The sequence below is a fragment of the Archocentrus centrarchus genome, chromosome 1 (assembly GCF_007364275.1).
Source record: "Archocentrus centrarchus isolate MPI-CPG fArcCen1 chromosome 1, fArcCen1, whole genome shotgun sequence".
NCBI lineage: Eukaryota > Metazoa > Chordata > Actinopteri > Cichliformes > Cichlidae > Archocentrus > Archocentrus centrarchus.
In genome coordinates this window covers 13,121,280-13,141,628 of record NC_044346.1, presented here as the reverse complement: position 1 = coordinate 13,141,628, position 20,349 = coordinate 13,121,280, and the positions used below count along the sequence as shown (strand labels likewise).

Here is a 20,349-nt window from a genome sequence, read left to right as displayed (position 1 = left end):
AAGCAAGAGCAGAAACCAGAGACTGCAAAGAAGGAAAATATCAGCATTCAAGGTTTAGAAAAAGCAAACAAAAAAAATAAAGCTACAAAAATTTTTGGTATATTTATTCCTTGTTTGAAGAAACTTTCTCAAGGCGTTCAGCTTTTACGAAAGCTGGACAGATAATGCCTCTGGCTGACGTCATCACTGAGGCAACACCCTGACAAGATGGGTCAAAATTTGCTTATTAATGAAGTGAGTCCATGACTTTTCTTTATAAGTTACTAAACCACTTCACTGCATTCACATATACATTATAAGTCACTACTGATAAATCTGTGGCTAACAATATCCAGGGTTCTCCCTGCATAGAAAAATTTCTGGTACCCCATCAGAGAGGTATTAGCCAGAGCCAAAGGAAAATCCCTTACATTGTATATATATATATATATATATATATATATATATATATATATATATATATATATATATATATATATATATATATATATATATATATAATTTTTTTTTTTGGTGGTGGTGGTGGGGATTTGTGATTTGATTTAATTAAGCACATTTTTTCTTTATCACATGATTAGAAGCCACAGGAACCTTACTGCACGTGTGTGATGATGATGCTTGCGTGCATGGTCATCCCCCAAAGGCTCATTCTGAATGAGGAAAAACCCCAACAGCTTACATATGAGCTGGCTGGCAGGTTTATCTAGCTCTGTTGTTGCAGTATTTACTACATGCTTGGGTCTGTGTGAGTGTATATGCTTTTGTTGCCTATTAAAACTACAGGCAAATCAGGACACTGCAGCAAAGTGCATTCAAACTACGTAATATACAAATTCAATTAGGAGCAATGCAACAAGTGATGCAGCAAAAAAAGAAGCTCCTTGGTGCAGTCTATACTAATGCAAGCGACTTGGGATTTGAGCCACTAAGTTGTTTTCTGTTTGGCCTCGTCCATACCTGCGTTCCCCCTCAGAAAGCTGGGAGCCTAGGCCAGTGGTAGGCATGGCTACGGTTGCCTTGGAAAGGAGTCGTCTAAGCAACTCCGCCTGCTCCCCTTCACTTGACACAACTGTGTCTATTGGCTGCTCGATCTCAGTCACGCCCCCAAAGGTCACAACTTTGCTGTGACCTCTTCCAGCCTTTGCTGATCCACTGAAAGGACTTCCATAATTTTTCTCCAGACAGGCCTGACACACGGGGGCCAGGCTTGCATCACTGTACATACAGTCTCACAGATGAAGACAGGCCCACAAACAAACACACAGCCACAAAAAAACACACACACACACAACACCAGCAACACCACGAGTAGGGGGGAAAAAAATAATGAGCAACTAGAGATAGAGGATGAGACTGTGAAAATAAAAGAAGGATGACATGGAAATGTTGAGTCAGACAGTGAGTATGGATACACAAAAGAGGACAAAGCATGGGGTTTCATATTCAAATCACTAACACTCATGTTCACACACACACACACACAGACTAAGAATTTGATCTATTCTAGGTAGTCACATTTTCCTCCTCACTGCTGCTCCTCTGGGAACACAAAAAAGTCTTTATCCTATCTAATGACATCAGCACAGGCGGAGAAAAACAAAGCCAAGCAGCCAACAGTCGCCTCTTTTTTTGGTCTCACACACGGTCTCATACACACCGGCCAATTCCCTGCTCCATTTCAACGGGGAACCACAGAGACAAGGAATTAAGGGAAAGTCCAGGGAGATGTAATTTAAAATTACACTTAATCTCTAGCAGTAAAAGATTGTTGTGAGGGCTATAAAGCTGTATTTATTGTAAAGGATGAAACTAGTGACTGTTCACATTGTCAGTTACACCACTGATAAAATGTCCAAAATCAGTGAGTGAAAAAAGTCATTATGAGTAGAAAACATCTTAAAAGTGATTGCTCGGTCTGACTGTGAGGATGCAAGTAGATACTGAACTTAATGGATCTGACTATAATACGCAAATCTGTATGTGTGTTTGCTTGTTTGTCCGCAAACTCCTACTAGACCATCAGGAGTTGAGCAACCAAACTTGGTAAACAGATACATCTTAGGTCCCTGAAGGTTGTTATCTATATCAGATATTATGATGTCGTTGTGTTGCCTAGTTACCACCTAGTAACAGGCTAACGGGACCCATTTTCAGCATATAAACGTCTACCAACGTTATTTTTTTTTACTTTTCTCAATGTGATTAAGTATATCAGTTTGCCAACAGCACAAACAGGGAAAACAGTACTGTAGCTATGGTGGCATAAAATGATACTGTTTGACATTTTGGGAAATATGCGAATTTGCCAGGTGTGAGATCAGAAAATTGATACTGTTCTCATGCAAGATTGTCACAGCTGACCAAAGGTAAACTCAATTAAATTCTGTTGTGTCAAAAAAAAAAAAAAACAGTATTCAGGAAATATAACTTTAGACAAGGCTTTGTTATATATACTTACTGAGATTATGATGACTACATCACTGTGAGTCAAAGGTTTATAAACCCTACTTGACTTGCTACAACAGTTTTCTGATCTGCTTAAGACTGAAATAAACCAAGAAGCAAACACACCCACTCGCATCACCCATTCTTTTAGCACATTTTAAAGATTACATCCCAAACAATCACACACTTTACATATAGCAGCATTTACATGCATTAGCCTGCATGTGATGAAACAAACTGTGTGTGTTTTGGGCACCTTGGGTCACTCATCTTGAGTCTCTCCCACTTCTGCATATCTGCCTGGCTCATGGAAGATGAAACAAAGCTGACTGGGCCATCCCTGTGAGGGAGGGGTCTACCCTGAGCCCGTCTACAAGCCAGGTCGTCCTTCTGCTTATTAGGCATCACTTTAAACTTTTTCTCTTCTTCCTCATCCTCCTCTTCCTCGTGGTGAGAGGGAGAGTTTAGGAAGGGGTTGTCTCTGCGTGTAATGATGTCAGGGACCACTTCCTTCTCACTGTCCAATCACAGAGCCAGTACAGCAGCATCACACGGCACACATCAAAAACCACAAGTGACCACAACAGCCAAAGAAACAAAGAGTGAGAAAAACATTTAGAGGTGAGTGAGAGGAAATGGAGTGAAAACAACACCACGCATTGCTAACCTGATCTCCTTCTCCTGAAGCGTTTGCTGTGAGGCTCGCCTGATGCCCTCCCAGCGCTCTCTGTCTTTGTTGGTACATACAGGAGAAGGGATGAACTGATGAACTTTGGGTGCAACTGTGCCACGATGAGCTCGTCTGGATGCCAGGTCATCCTTCTGAACGTCCGGAACTTTCCGTACCGCTGCTTCCTCTTCCCCATCAGAGGAAGAATCCCATGCAGATTTCTGAGAGCTCAAAAAGTCATTATCACAGCGGAGGATGATGTTCGGGGATGGTGACCTCATTTCCTTTTCCTCCATTGCGGGAGGGCTGTGGTTAGAGATGGGATGGCGCAGCGAGGTCATTTCAGAGAAAAGTAATGTGCAGGTTTTGATTGCCATGCGCCCAAACCGTTGTTAGTCCTGGTGAATAGTCAGATGTATTTTTATGTGTTTGTTAAGGACATCTGACAAAACCCCACAGATGAGCAGTCAGCTAGCATTCCTGTTAAATGAAACTTTTATCACAATAAAAACAACTTCTCCTATGCATCTCTTTCCCATAAAACCAGCAATGAGAAATCAGTTAGTTCTCAGTCGCACCACATATCAATGGGCCACCACACAAACATTGCAAGACAGCTGCAACCAGACAGCGTCACTAAACCAAAAGTTGATCCACAGCAGCTGTTTTTATCATCAAAAATTCATGTTAGTGAATGCAACCTACACTGCTGAACCACCACAGCAGCAGCAGCAGCAGCAGGAGCTCTCATGCCCATTCTTCCTGACCTGCTGTAGCGAACGGCGGCAGGAAGAACTTTAATTCCTGCCTTCTCCAACTTCTTCCTCCTCTGCTCCAACACTTCCCGGGTGACCACTTCCTCTTCCTGTTTTTCCCCATTGTTCTCAAGTGCCCAAGTGACAGTCTTGGGGATTTTGTGGTGTGGTCCAGTTTTTCTGCAGTTATCTGCAGTGGCTTGAGGGTGACTGAGGAATGATGTGCAATGGCAGGAAGATTACGCTAGAGGAAATGTGCATTTTTGTGTTTCTACCTTCTTTTTCAGCTCGCTTTTTGCACTCCACTGTGACACTTTAGAATTGTATTGCTTCAGAAATCATTTAAAGCAAAATTATTTATGTTTAATGTGCTGCTCATTACCTCCGCTGCTCTCTATCTTCCGTATGTGGTTTTCTTCGTGGAGTAGGGATGTAGGAGGTGACGTTGGTTCGGTTAGGAAGAAACTGGTTAAAGGGGATAGAGCTTCTTGATTCACTGCTGGAAGTTCGTCTGGCCAACATGTCATCCTTCCGCACATCTGGCTTCCTGTTGGGGGCATCGGCCTCCGAGTCGCTGCCTCGCCCTGGGCAACAGACAGCAACAGAGCATAACAGAGAAAATAGTGCTGAAGGTCATATAGTTATATCAAATTAGTCCTCAGATATAAGAGAGGGAGACATACAGGACCCAATTTTCACTGACACTGAGATGCACTCTGTATTTGAATCTCATCTGGATAAAAGTAACCAAATATTAATGCAGCTAATACAGCATAACCACAATTGAAATGTTACCTAAGTCCAGTTCCTCCTGGTAGCTTAAGGAAGACTCAGCAGATTTGCCCTCCAGAGTGCCTTCTAAGATGTGGCTAATGTTGGTATTTCAACCCAAACCATCTTTTCCTAAACCTAACCAAGCAGATCTATGGATCAAACCTAACCAAACTGCAACTGAAAACTGAAAATAACACCAAAGAAAGTAAACACTTTGGACCACAAAGCCCTGAAAGCAAACGTCTCCCACTAGCCCAACATGCCTTCATTCACAAAAAGCGACTGAACAACAATCCCAGGACTTGAGTCCTGTTTGTTAACAAGTCTGCCAGGCTCTAGATAACTAATTTGCACATTGACAATCACAATAAATGTGGGATTAAGATAATGAGATTAGTACCAATTATTAATACCAAGTGCAAACACCCATGGATGAGACACCAGATGATTATCCAGATGAAGTATTCAGACACAGATCACAAGGTAATCCTTTGTGTAAATGTTCTTTCCAGTTGCCAAAGACAGTAGCTCTGTATTGTTTTAAGTATTGTTACACATTAGACTGCCAGTAATATTATGATTATATATACTTTTAAGTGTTTTATCATTTTATAGCAACACCACATAGTCATTTCTACTTCTACCACTTCCAATATTTGGACGTACTAGATAGTAGAGTACAATATAACATTGTTTTGTATGTGGCAGCCTACTTTCTCCGTGACCTGCAGAAAACATGGGGAATGAGGCTATTTTTGGCTTTAGGATAGTGTTTTTCTTGTCACCCTGCAGAGCATACAGTGCATTATAGTGTCAACATAAAAGACACAAACAGGATGTCTGTGATGGACCCTCTCAAACACTACACACACACACACACGGCATGTGACAGGCAGGATGTTAACCTCAGTCTGTGTCCAAATCTCTAGAGACTGCTACTGAGAGCAGCAGCAGCTGCATCTGGGGCCCAACACACACACACACACACACACACACACACACACACACACACACACACACACACACACACACACACACACACACAGGCTGTGATATTCAGCTGTTGCTCACAGCCACTCTGACCGGTGACACTATATGAAGGTTAAACCACCAGCATGCTTTTGAACAGCAGTGAGAGTATTTATGGATGAGTGGTTCTGTATTTAAAGAAATACTGTAGTTCAATATTACTGTAAGTACACTTTTGTAGTTTCCCTTTGAGAGTTGTTTGGGAGCTATGCAGACCATCAGCTTAGCAATGAAGACTTGAGGTAGGGAGAGTGACGAGAAGAAAACCTAGCTCTCTGAAAATGTTAAAAAAGGGTCCTGCTTCAGAGGTGTTTACCAGAACTGACCATCACTGTTTCCTCGATTCACGACATCGGGAGATGGGCTGTGCTGTGAGCGTGAGCCAAAGGAATCCAGACTGGCAAAAACAAAAGAAAACATACCAGAATACATTAGACGTACACATGCAAGCAACTAAATTCACTCACAGGACATTTGTTTGAACACAAACGATGGTCAAAAGCTCTCAGACTCTAGAAAAGTAGGTTTGCATGATTTACAGTTCAAATTAATTCTCATTGTAGACCCTTAGTTCATCCACTCTCTGAAACAAGCTACACTATATAACATTGTGAGGTATTAGGCCACACCTCTTAATCTTTGTTTTCAGGTGTTTTCAGTCCCATTGCCACAGGTGTATAATGCAAGTCATGCAGTCGGCCTTTACAGACAGTTCTAAAGAGCTCACTGAATGGTTCTGTAACAGGATGCCACCATTGCAACAAGTCAGTTTGTAAAGTTTCTTCCCTACAACATATTCCATGATCAACTGTAAGTGGTATCATTCCAAAGTGGAAGCACTTAAGAACCACAGCAGCTCAGCTACGAAGAGGCAGACCACGTAAAGTTACAGAGCGGAGTTGCCGAGTGCTGAGGTGCACTGGACGTAAAAGTAATCAACCCTCTCTTCTGGTATTAACATCAGCACAAAAACTGTGTGCCAGGAGTTTCATGGCCAAGCAGCTGATTTAAGTGTAAGGGGCTCGACACATGGGGAGCGATGTCGATGAGGCGACAATCGCTTCGCACAAGTTCCATAGGAAATGAATGGAGAGGGAGCGACGTCGCTCCCCGTGTGTCGAGCCCCTAATGTGTAGGTGGTGCAGTACTTTTGTCCATAGTTTATTTTAGACCTCTGCCCCCTTTCAAGTAAACTTTCTTCTGACTGGCTGCCCCTTTCAAAATAAGGTGTGAATATCAGGTGGGTGGAGCAGATGCTCATAGCCAAAACTACATGTCTCAGATGACCATAACAATGATATCCTCTGTCTGTGACATCATCAAAGAGAAAAAACTGTCAGAAACCAAATGTTTAGAGCAGTTTGAAGTCTGAGCAAGAGGCTCACAGACCTTGCTCAGACCTTGTTATTTGAAATTTTGGCCGTGTCTAATATAAGCATCTGCCATCATAACAGCAAATGTAAGACGGAAAATTAGAAAGGCCAGTTTTAAATACCCCTGTGTCTGCAACAGCAAATTATACGGCATGTTCAGGTGTGTTGGCAGATGTCTCTCACCTGTCTAGGGAGTTGTCTCGAGTGTGCCGTGGTGGAGAAAGAGACTCACTCCTCTCAGAGTCCCAGCAGTCATAGCCGCTGTCTCTAACACTGCGCTTCTGTGAACTGTCCCCTCCTTCCTCACTCTCCTACACACACATCAGGCAACAGGTTAATGTCCAATTGACTGTATGACGCAGGAGAGACACATGAAGAAGCTCACTTAAGGGATAATAAATGGGTTGCATTGTCTAAGAAGCAGAAACTAGGAAAAACTTATTTTATTTGAATGGAATTGATTATATGGATAGAGTGCAAAAAAGCCAGCCTGGCTAAATTCACATCCTGTCTGCAGGTGTTGTTGTGTAACAAAAACAAACACATCTCCTGTTTTCATGCGACTCTCTGTCACCCCAACAAAGAGAGGAAACTAAAAAATCCACCCCCCCGCACCTCATCCGTCACACTATCTGCCCTTTCTGTCCCTTGCAGTGATTTCACTCACCAGCTTCATCTGAGCGAGAAGCCCTTCAAACTCCTTGAGGTTTAGAGTAGGCCCGCTATAGGAAGCACAGCCACTGGCGGCCTTCCCCAGCCAGTACACTGTGTTCAACACCTGAGAGACACAGCCACAGGGTTTGGGGTATATTTTAAATGCCCAACACACTAAAACTGAAGCTAAGGAAAAAAAGCAAAAAAAAAAAAAGAACGACGATGACAACAACTCACGTTTTTTAGTTTACGGTTGCAGTCTGAGTCCCTAACAAGAAAGAAGTACGTTACTATTTCATGATACTCTGCTAGTATAAAAAGCCACACCACATTTGCATATTCACTCATTTACTTGAGGTTAGCTCGTATGGAAGTGTCCTGCAAGTCCCCTGGGTCAAACAGCTGGGCGCCTTTCAGACCCAACTCCTCACAGCCCCGCAGGAAGACTGACAGGTTATCCTGGAGGAAACAGCAACAGCCGGTCAATTCATTACTTAAACGGGGTGGTTCACAGAGATGAGTGTCACACTGAGGCCAGTGTCTCCTTACCAGACCGGCAATGGGGGTGGGCAGCCTGTTGATCTTCTTGACGAGCCCTGGTTTGATCGCACTCAGCAGCCTGCAGAGGGGCAGAGATTTATTAAGTCTTATGGGAGTTTGTGTATGTTGGTGATGCTTCAGGCATCAAACAGTGATATGAAGTGAGGTCACAGGCTTACTCGCATAACAGGATACCGTTCTCCAATGCACTGCGGAAGTCCTTGTCTCCAAAGCTCTTCCCAGTTACAGCCTGTGGAAGAAGAACAGGAAGAGACAGATGTAAAGCTGGCGTACGGGAACACAAGGGCTGCAGCTAATTAGCATTTGCTCCTCACCTAAAATGGGTGAATATTTCTTTAAAATAACAGAGAATAAGTAAAACACCTGTCACATCTTCTAAGATCTTAAAGTGGATTCTTCTGTGTAATCAGAGAAAAACAGCCCAAAACTCATCAATATGTTTAGTTTACAACAATATATAAAACACAGAAAAAAGACTGGGATTATATTACTGTTGCTACAATTAATCATCAAAATGTTATATACATTTAAGGTATTTTTGAGATCTTTAGTTAGATTAAACAAGCAGTGATCAGCATTAGGATGTGAAGGATGCTCGCTCTGCCTCTGCTCTACCACCACTTGGCAGATCAGATCACAATCTGGTCTTTCTTCAGCTCACATACAAACCCTGTGTAATAGTGTAATGGGGCACCCTGTTACCACCCGCTTATTCAGGAAATGGTCTCTGGAGGCCAGCGAGTCTCTCAGGGACTGTTTCGAATGCACAGAGTGGAGTGTGCTGCTAGAGTCACAGGATAACAACATAGATGTGGACACTGACACCAGGATGGACACTAGGACCGCAACGATTCATCGAGTAACTCGAATAATTCGATTATAAAAAATCCTTGACACAAATTTGCTGCTTCGATGCTTCGTTTAAACTCTGCAGCGCTCAGGTATCTCCGTGTAAATGGAGCGCTTCACCCACATCAGCACCTTTACGGTTCTCCGTAGCTGACAATGTTGCCAACTCTTCAGTAAGGAAAGTAGCTATTGGCTGTCCTAAAAGTCGCTAGAAGTCGCTATACGACGTCATCACCTAATTTGCAAAATTGAATATTTGCATGTAGTTGCAATCGAGGCTGTAGGTGAGAGGAATAACATCTTTGAAGACTAAAAGGTCAGTGAAACACATAGAAAGTAGTGGACAGAGTTTTCTACTTGCATTTTTCAGATGCTCAGTACAAATGTTATCCATACCACATGCCTTACTGTCTTTCAATGTCATGATTGCATAATGTATTTCTTGAGGGGAGACAATCACATTTACATTACTATGTATGTCACCCACCACATAAGCACTACTTTTGACACAATTAAACAGCTCAATGTAGTGCTCTTGCCATAACTTAGTAATTTCTTTTACATCACTGACACCATCAGTAGTAGTTGGAAGTGATGTTTTGCAATCATTTTTCTTAATTTGTTTCCAAAGGTCCTTAACGTTATTATTTTTTAACTTTCTTGCAAGAGAGTCAGACTTCATAGTGTTTTCATTTCCCTTCATAAATCGTAAAACTGAATAATCGATAGAATACTCGATTACTAAAATAATCGACAGCTACAGCCCTCATGGACACCATCACGGACTGCATAAACTTCTGCAGACACACTGTGGATCCAGTTAAGACTGTTAGCTAAAACATGGATCATCACAGAACTCCTTAACCAGGAAAAGCAGGTGCTCAGGGAGAGGGACAACAAGAAGCTCAGCTGTGTGCAGCGGGAACTGAAAAAGAACCTGAAGCAGACAAAGGTGGACAATTAAAGGAAAGCCGAGAGTAAGCTGCAGAGAGGTGTGTAAGGGAATCAGGAACATCACTGGCTACTCAAAGAAGAACAGCCAGATCGTGGACAGTGACGAGAATAAGGTCAATGAATTCAACATGGTTTATAACAGGTTTGGTGGTACTGTTATAAACCATGGACTAGACAATGCCCACCCTGCTTTAACATCTTTCCTCCCTACCACCACTTCAACTGCTGCTCCTACTCTACTGACTCCAGCATGCTACAGCCACCTCACTACTGCAGCAACATCCATCACATCTGCCCACTTGCCTCCATCCTTCACAGCCAATGAGGTGAGGTGGAGCTCAGAAGACTGTGCTGAGGGAAAACAGCAGGTCCAGATGGTGTGTGCCCAAGATTCCTGAAGGACTCAGGGCTCAGCTAACTGGCTCTTCAACATGTACTTTGTACTGATGCTCAAAGTAGAGAAACTGGATGAGATAAACAATTACCACCAGGTGACCTTAACATCCCATATTATGAAGACCCTGGAGCATCTGGTCCTCCACCTCATGAGGCCAAATGTCACTCATGCACTGGACCCCCTCCAGTTTGTCTACCAGGAGCACATCAGAGTGGAGGATGCAGTCCTTTGCATACTACACAGGATCTACACATACCTACAGGAGCCAGGATGCTATGCAGAAATCTTATTTTTTGATTTCTTAAGAGTTTTCAACACAATCCAGCCCCTCATACTGAGAAACAAGTTGGAGGGTATGGGTATGGATCCCTCACTGACATCCTGGTAAGAGACTACCTCAGTTTGCCAGGTTGGGGAACTGTCTCTGGGACAGTGAGGTGCAGCAAAGGGGCCACACAAGGGTCCATTTTAGCACCATTCATGTCCACACTCTACATGGCGGACTTTAAATACAGTTCAGAATCCTGCCACATGCAAAAATACTCTGATGCTACATCTATTGTGACATGTATGAGGAGTGGACAGAAGCAGGACTACAGGGAGCTTGTGCAGGCCTTCACGGACTGGCGCAGTAGAAGCTGCCTTCACCTTAACATAACTAAAACCAAGGAGATGGTGGTGGATTTCAGACGATCTAGGCCACCTAGGTCATCTGCCAGGCTCCATACAAAGGCAGTGCGTTGGGGATGCAGCCTGACGGACAAAAACACCAAGTGACTGGACAAGCTGGTGAAAAAACCCAGCTCAGTACTTGGCAGGAAGCTGGACTCACCTAAGACTGTGGTGGAGAAACTGAAAGTTATAATGGACAACTGTAGACACCCTCTTCACAGCCTCAGACTTTTTAACATCGTCTGAATCATCATCTCGAGATCTACAGCCTTATTTATCCTGGTTTTAATCTTGTTTTTTTTTTTTTTTTTTATCCCTATTTGTAGCACAAATCTGTCTGTCTGTCAGTCTATCAATCTATCTATCTATCTGAGAAGACATCATCTTGATATCTCCACCATCAGTTGTATTCATTGTTTGCAGCCCATATATGAAGCATGTATACATAGGACACTTGCATTTGTTGGCCCTGGATATGTGCCTCTCTGTTTTCCTGACAGAGGAACCTGCTGCTTCCCTGCTACCCTTCCCCCAACATTTTTTCATCAGTTGAAACCACATTAGAGTGACGCCATGTCACTGACACACTGCTCCGTGTCCTCATTCTATTTTATCCAAAACGCACCCGTATGCCTCAGCGATAACCTCAATCCTCCAACCTCCACTCTGATTTAGACTGTATCCTGTGCAAGCAGGAGAAGAGGAGAGAATCAGGAAAACAGCGGTGATTTACCGCCCTAACGCCGACGCACCCACACGCACTGCTTTCAGGAGCAGTTGTGTAACCAGAGGCCAAAGATGAATGGAAGAGAAAATACAGAAGAGACTGTTTAGACCTCTAATCCAGATTAGCAGAGATTACAGTTAGCACCCAAACTGTTAACTGCAGGCCCGCACTCTCTGATTCTGCTGCTCGTCTATACAGACAAGTTATTAAAGGGGAAAAAAGCGCAAGTTGTGGGGCCACCATGGGCCGTGAGAACAGCTCTAATCCTCCCTGGCACTGATACTCCAAATCTCTGGGACTCTTTGGGTGTTTTGATGATGTTGGGAGCAAAAGTGTTGTTTAAGATGCTGGTCAAAAATTTCCTAGAGATGTTCTACTGGGTTTAAATCGGGTGTCTGAGAAGGCCATAGGGCATGATTCGCAAGATTTTTATACTCATCAAGCCATTCCTGTGGACAGCTACACTGTTACTTTGGAAGAGACCACTCTCATCAGGATAAAGGTGATCACTCAGAACAAATTTGAATTTATTGGCAGTGACCCCTCATAAACGTGGACCCAAACCATTCCATAACACAGCTACTGAATCCAGGGGGTGGGTTAAAGGTCAGGTTTTAACTTTAATATGCTCCCCCCCAATAAAATGCACATACAATGATCTGACTCTGCTCACTTTTCTTCTGCTGCTCTGTCTTTCTGGTAACATTGACGATTTATTTATTTTTGTTTCTCTTTCTCAGTTCTGCTGGTCGTGCACCATACATACCATACACGAAGAAGAGCACACAAATGCACAGTGCATCTGTAGCTATAACAACAATCTCATTTTTTTAATTGTTACATAAGTTATGACCAGATGTTTCCCACTGGCATCCACTTCTTTTTCTTGTCTTTCATCAGTCTGTGTGTCTCCCTCTTAAACACCCACCCACCCACAGACACACACACACACACACAAAGCTTCTATGTCTATCTTTGTGAGGACCCTCATTCCCATAACACGTCTCCCTGCTTGTTACCCTAAATATCTGCCACTGGAACCCTATCCTAAACCTAATTCTAAACTCACCTTTGAAAGAAAGTCTTAACATGAAAGCAGCTTTTTGATGATGCATCACAACGTGAGGACCAGCGAAAAAGCCTCCACTTTTCTCAAATATCCTCAGTACAGGGTTTAAAACTCCAACTGGTCTTCATCAAATGTTTCAGACTGTGAAACATTTAGAGCATGGCCATGCATAATTTATCCCAGAGTAGAGTACCGTAGAGAGAGCAGGACTACTGTTTGTGTTTTGTATAGGTTCTGTGTGTGTGTGTGTGTGTGTGTGTGTGTGTGTGTGTGTGTGTGTGTGTGTGTGTGTGTGTGTGTGTGTGTGTGTGTGTGTGTGTGTGTGTGTGGAGAAGACAGCAAACAGACAGTGGGTGGGAGGTGGAGGCGGTTAACGATTGGTTATGTGAGCTGAAACTGAAATAAATACAGCGATTAAACACAGTGACTGGTTCAAGTGTGCATGTTTTTGATACAGAGCTCAAAAATGTTGAAGCAAAAGAGAAGCTGCTAAAAGAAGAAATGGGGCTTATGCGTTGTGTGTATTCATGTCAGCTCCAAAAACCAAGCTAAAGGCCTCTGAGGTATTTCAGCGCCAGTAACAGTAATTCGACCTCATGGTGGATTGCTCTGCCTCAGCCTGGGTGAATGGCAGCAGCAGCTACCATTTAAACCCTGAGGTGTGTGTGTGTGTGTGTGTGTGTGTGTGTGTGTGTGTGTGTGTGTGTGTGTGTGTGTGTGTGTGTGTGTGTGTAGAAGGGCAGGGGAGAGAAAGAAGTAGGCCAAAGCACTCTTTATTTTAACAACTGTGAAAAGATGGGAAGAATAAGAGAGTAGACATACAGAGAGCAGAGGGAGAGAAAAATATGCAGTATCAAAACACACTACATGTGCTGTAATCCATTCAGGTGGTAAAAGACTGGGTTTTACAGGACCAGACTAAACATGACAATAATTTGGGGCCACATTGCTAAAGACGCTCATCATGCATGTGTTTAATGTCAGGAAATCTGACATTAAACTGTTTTCTTTTTTGAAAATAAGTGTGCTGTAATTTTGGGAAGCCACTGGGTTTGTGTTAAATAGCATTTTTGGACTGGTACCTATGTAGCACCTTTCTACTCAATCTGAGCACTCAAAGCTCTTTCTATTGCAAATCTCATTCACCCACATTCATATTTATCTGTGCCTAAGCACTTTATCTAACATTCACATACACACAGTCACACTCTGATGTAAGCATCAGGGGCAACTCGGGGTTCAGTATATTCACCTCGTCGTGTGGACTGGGGGACCCGGGGATTGATCCACCGACCTTCCAATTGCTAGACGACCTGCTCTACCCCAATTTTCTGAAACTATTTTATAGAATCAAATATTCTTGATCACAGCTCCTGCAACTCTTTTTAGTATGTGAGAAGCCGACATGCTAATTTTGTAAGGCACAAGAAGAATATATAAAAACTCCATGAAGCTCCTAGGCCCCAGTTTTTGTGTGGAGGTTTGGAGTTCTGCAGTTATTGAGTCAGCAGAGCGTTGGAGACTTTTACCCCTCAGCACTCGGCGACCCCGCTCCGTAACTTTACGTAATTCCTTCTCACTTGTTATGCTGTGATTCCTAAACACTTCCACTTTGCAATACCACTTACACTAATCATGGAATATCTAGGAAGGAAGAAATTTCACAGCCTGACTTGTTGCAGCAACAGCATCCTTTTATAGCACCACATTCTAATTGCGTGAGCTCCTTAGAGCGATCCCTTCTTTCATAAATGTTTGTAAAGCCAGACTGCATGGTTAGGTGCTTGATGTTATATACCTGTGGCGATCAGACTGAAAACACCTGAATTCAAAGATTAAGAGATGTGGCTCAATACTTTTCTCATATAGCATAGTTTAAATTTCAACATGTACATGTGTTATATTTATTTGAATGAAAAACTGTGTTTGTTCTTGTTTGGGAGATGAAATTTCTCATTACAGGAATCCCAAATGTTTTGCTCTGCAGTTTAAAAGTAATGATGAGCTCCAATGAGTCTTAGAGAGAATAAATCATGAACTTTTTTTATATTTGTTTGTTGGGCAAAACAAGACATTTGAATATGTCACCTTGAAGAGTTTTTTTTATTAACTTTTTTTAAAATGTTGACAAACTGCTTACTAAACTGTCTGTGTGAGTCCAGTTAAACATTCCTGAAATTCCCTGCATTATTTTGAAGCAAAGGACAGCTGCCCCACTGTGATGCAATGACTAAGAAAGACGGATGAAGTACATGGTGGCTGCACAAGCTTACTTACTATATAATCTTTCTATAACGTTACAATATTCTTTGTGCCATTTGCACACTAAAGGTAATCCAGATGCACTGGGTTTAATCTGGATCAGAGTAATTAACCTCCAACACCAGCCTTCAATTTAATACTCAGAAGCACTTTCTTTGTGTAATTCCTGCTCATTTGTTATGCAAAAACTTTTGGAAAAAAAAAAACTTTTTCTGTATTTAGTAGTACTTAATATATGATTAGGAAGTGTCAGTGCAATATTACACCAAACGTCATATTCTGGATTTAAGTTAATGTCATGGATGGATGGATGGATGGATGAATGGATGACTTCACTTTTTTAAAAGTATGGAACCCAAAAGATAAATTATTAACAGTGGTAAATGTCACCTTATTTGCCAGCTGATATCTGTCAACCAGGCTGATACCATCCACTATCGATGCTCAACCATCCCAAAAAACATATCTATAAATTTTTAACATATTCATTCATATTTTACTGTATTTTGTGGACAAAATGTATCCATGCTTACTGCATAGACCCAGATCTCAAAATATAATCACAGATTCTTGGTACATAGTCAATAAGCACAAAATTTCTCCAAATATTTCACTATAAATATGCTTGCGTGTACATTTCCATGTGCTTTGAATCTTAAAATATGGTAGCGTTTTAAGTGCTGCATTTTACACACAGCTCATTGTTACAATTGACAGTACAGATTAATACTACAGAAAAAATCCACACACTGCTAACCACAACCAATTGATCTACTGTAACAACAGACTTTTGTGCATGTTCTGTAAAACCATCTAAGACTGACTTTCCACAAACCGAAGAAATCCGTGAGAAATAAAAGAAATCTCTGCTAGTCTGCAAGTCTGTGTCAGTGTTTTGAAATTCTTTCATTCACCATGAGATGCATGGAAAATCCATGAATCCATTCTCTCACACTCTCCCTTGCAGACCCCGCTGGCTGTCCAAGACTATCAACGTTAATCTGACTCAGACAGCTGTGACATCTGGCGTGCGCACACTCACACACACACTTACTCAGGCATACGCATTCTTCAGTTTATTCCCTGTGCTTCTGACCATAACTCTTGCTATGTGGTGTACGCCATTGACAGCTAAGGTCCACGGCTGTCACTGAGGTTCACTTTGTGTTTAACCTGCTCAGCAGCTGTGACTGCGTGCATGAGCTCTGAGACACTCTAATCCTGCCTTGTCTCATCTATAAACAGATAGAAAGGTTTTGGCTGTGCCAGTCGAATTTCCTGCTCGGGTCATTTGGTGATAGACAGCCTACTGCCCAAACTGGAAAGAGTGACACCTGAGAGCCTGCCCGTGTTATGTTCCCATAGTGACCGGTGTCACCCGACCGGGGCGTGTCCGAGGATGGCGCGAGGCGTATCATGCATAGCTGATTGGCATGCGTGAGTGTGCATACACTTTGCATACTTTAGAAACATGGCAAACAGGCACTGAACAAGTTGCAGGCAGCGTTTGGTGGCATGGTGCACCCTGAATCACCCCCACCTGTGAGAGTGTAAAAATACCCCACCCGGAATAGGTTCAGCCTGACCAGCCTGAAAATAACTGGAGTATTAGGAGACAGGAAGACGACAAAGCAAGAGGAATCCGGAGCAAAGACGCAGGAGAGATTAAGATTAAGAGGCCAGCATTAACCTAGACTAGACTGTGCCTGCTGCTGAGGGAATAGCTAACACCATCAACAGCACTGGGTCAAAAACTATAGTTTGTAGTTACGAAAGTGACAGATGTTCCCAAAAAAAACCAAAGAGGGCTTATCCTGACTGACTGTAGAAGGGCTTAAAAATAAACATTATCTGCAAGATAAAGAGTGTAAAGATGAACTTGAAAGATGAAGACCTATTTCCCATTACTGTGTTTTAAAACACAGTATCCTGAACATACTGCTGTCTTTACACGTTTGGAGGAAATACAGCAATGTGTATGTAACATCATTTATCTAACGCTTGTTAAATGATTGTGACAGTTGCAATAAATGGATCACATGTACATAAAGCAGACACAACCTGAATTACAATGATGAAAGTTCAAAGTTATGGATAAAACTTTCAAACTTCTCCTCTTCAGGTTCTTAGCCTTTATACAACTGAACAAAAAAACAAATCTGCTACCTTTAGAGGTCATGTGTGAACTGTCTTTAACAAAATCTATTATTCTCATGTTGATACCAACCAGAAGTATCCCATTGTCACTGACGTAGCTAACAGACAGTCTGTCTTTTTATTCTTCTATCCTGTTAATCATTATGTAACCCCATGGAGTCCTGACCTCCAGATTAGGAGCCACTCGCTGGTTGTTTAATCTCCGATTGGATTTCAGTCTTATCTGTATGCACTCATTAAAGGCCTGTTCACTTAAGGGAACTGTTTGGATATGAAGCTTCACAGAAATGCAGCTTCTCCTTGGCAAAGACACACGTATTAATCAATATTAGGTCTGTTTTGTAAAGACCTAAATATTTCTACCCTGAAGGTCTTTTTACTGACTAATTTTTAGGCTGTAATTTCCTCTATGGTTTCCATTTTTCACATCTCACTGATGACAGGATATGGAGACTTACTGCATCTTAAAATTCTGCCAAGCATGAGCTACACGGCTATGAAAAAGTATTTGCCCCTACCTGTTTTTTTTTTTTCTTATTTGTTACACTTATTTTTTATTTATTAGGGGAAAAAAGTTATCCAAACCTTCCTGACCTTGTGTGAAAAAGTAATTGCCCCTTAAACCCAATACCTGATTGTGCCGCCTTTGGCAGCAAGAACTTTGCAGGGTTTTCCAGCATGAACGCCATGTTTAAGGTCATGCCAAAGCATCTCAACTGGATTTAAGTTCAGCCTTGACCAGAAAGCAGCCCCAAACCATCACACTACCACCATGTTTGACTGTTCGTGTGATGTTCTTTGTATGAAATGCGGTGTTAGTTTTACGCCAGATGTAACGGGACTCAAACGTGCTAAAAAATTCAACTTTTGTCTCGTCAGTCCACAGAATATTTTTCTAAAACTCTTGGGGATGTGAGACGAGCCTTAGTGCTCTTTTTGGTCAGCGGTTTTCTCCTTGGAACTCTCTCATGAAGATTGGGCTCTTTTGTGACCTCCTGGATAAGCCATCGATGTGGTCTTGGAGTATTTTGGTAGGCCGGCCACTCCTGTGAACATTCATCACTGTTCCAAGTTTTCTCCATTTGTGGATAATGGCTCTCACCGTGGTTCACTGGAGTCCCGAAGCCTTACAAATAGCTTTGTAACCTTTTCCAGACTGATGGATGTCAGTGACTTTGTTTCTCAACTGTTCTTGAGCTTTGTTTAGATAAGTAATCAAGCCTGAGTGTGGCTAGTGAAACAGAACTCAGCGTTCCCATAAATGTGGTTAATCACAGTTAATTCACGATTTCACAGTTGCATTTTGTATTTACTCTGGTCATCTTTGTCTAATATTAAAATCAGTTGGATGATTTGAAACATGTAAGTGTGACAAATATGGAAATAAAAGGAGGCAAATACTTTTCACAGCACTGTAGATATTGTTCATTTTGTCCTTATAACTGTATAGCTGCAGCTGACTGAATCACGGGATTTTTTTCTTCATGGAAAAGGTGCTTAAGGTTAACCTTTGACCTGTTTGCCATCTTACTTACAAACTACCACCTTTTAATCAGGTTTGTCCAAAATAGCACCCTATTGTCTCCCTACCAGAGCCTGGAGCAAACTGGCTTATGTGCAGGCCAGCCAGCACAGTGGGAGTCCTGTGAAAACACAGCATGGTGTGAGGCTAAAGCCAAAACTTAAACATAAAAAAATAATAATAATAATTTTGAAACACTTCCAATCCTTTATCTCCTCATCTGAAATGCTGGCTGGCAGGTAGCTGAGCCGCTCTGAAGGAATAAAATAGGTCATAACGCAGCAGCTCCGCGGGCTCAACGTGATTCACCGCTCAGGCTTTATGGAAAGAGGCGCTTGAGCCGAGCAGATGATGGTGGAAGCGATGCAGCAAACCGCAAATGATAATCGCATCATCTCATCCGATGCGATCAACCGTGGGTACAGTAAAGCATCTCGTGCGTGAATACTGGCCCGGTTTCATAACCATGGCAACCGGAATCCCCTCGCGCCTCAAAGAGGGGGGGGGGCGTTTCTCCTTCTAGCAAGTAGAAATCAGGCTCCTCACCGACCCTAAACCGGCCGAGACTCCGTGGGCTTTTCCTGCGCGACGATCGTTTATTTTCGGGCCAAAGCGGCGTTTAAAGTCCCCACAGAGCTGGTATTCGCGTTCAGTGTCTTTAAGTCCACGGCACAGGTGAAAACTTTTCACACATACAGAGGCTGTTCACTCACGCAGCACAGCCGTTGTCCTACACGGGCACTGCATAGCCCCCCACCCGCCCCAAACAGGTGACAGTGCACCGGGGACGAGTATTTATATCCCCGCTCACAGCGTGTGGCAATATGACCCATTTGTGTCCCCGGTGTGGTCTAGCAGCAGGCCCCGGAGCGTCCCTGAGATGCCCAATCACTTACCTCAATCCATTTCTGTGCCTCCTGGCAGGCTGGTTCGGGATGGTGCGGCTCCAGCGGCTCCTGGTCCCGCGGCGGGACATTCGGGGAGTCTCGACACGCAGCGGGGCTAGCCATCTCCGGACAGGCCGAAACCAAAGTCGGATGGTGATGATACGGTGATACGTGATATGTGATAACCCTCCCTTCAGATGTCTCTGCTCGGAGTCCGTTATGTCCGTCCTCGCGCGCTACCCCCGCTCAGTCACTGCGTGCGTGCGTGCGAGGCGTACGGTGGGTCCTCTCGTGCTCCGACTGTGGCGCAGAGGTAGAGAAGCGGCTTTTTGCGAAACACGAACCCGGGCGCTAAAAATAACGATTTATGTTCGCCGAACTGCGCGAGGCTGCTGTCCTAGGCCCCCGATACCGCCGCGCGTTTCGGAAAACGTGAACGCGCAGGCAGGAATCTCTGCGGGGGAGGTCGAGATAGACAGGAGAGAGAGAGAGATTTATGGGGGGGGGGGGGCATGAAGATGTCCCACAACGTGTTTGAGGAGGAGGACCGCTCCATACCTGTGCACAGGTAGACTGCAGGCTTTAAAACGGA

The 20,349-nt window shown here is 43.1% G+C and overlaps 1 protein-coding gene across 3 annotated transcripts in view; it reads right to left on the bottom strand.

The window, feature by feature from the left end:
- The window catches only part of LOC115781481 (LIM and calponin homology domains-containing protein 1-like), a 35,705-nt gene extending 15,564 nt beyond the window's left edge, over positions 1 to 20,141 (bottom strand). For 2 of the 3 annotated variants that reach the window (XM_030731144.1, XM_030731153.1), the window contains exons 1-9: positions 19,767 to 20,141; positions 8,420 to 8,490; positions 8,250 to 8,319; positions 8,053 to 8,159; positions 7,938 to 7,968; positions 7,714 to 7,824; positions 7,230 to 7,357; positions 6,000 to 6,070; positions 4,253 to 4,454 (exon numbers count right to left, since the gene is read on the bottom strand). In XM_030731144.1, coding sequence (XP_030587004.1) covers positions 4,253 to 4,454; positions 6,000 to 6,070; positions 7,230 to 7,357; positions 7,714 to 7,824; positions 7,938 to 7,968; positions 8,053 to 8,159; positions 8,250 to 8,319; positions 8,420 to 8,490; positions 19,767 to 19,880 — 905 coding nt within the window. In that variant the 5' untranslated portion in view covers positions 19,881 to 20,141. The remainder of the gene's footprint in view (positions 1 to 4,252; positions 4,455 to 5,999; positions 6,071 to 7,229; positions 7,358 to 7,713; positions 7,825 to 7,937; positions 7,969 to 8,052; positions 8,160 to 8,249; positions 8,320 to 8,419; positions 8,491 to 19,766) is intronic. The other variant, XM_030731162.1, reaches the window with a different exon arrangement.
- Between the last annotated feature and the right edge of the window lie 208 nt (positions 20,142 to 20,349).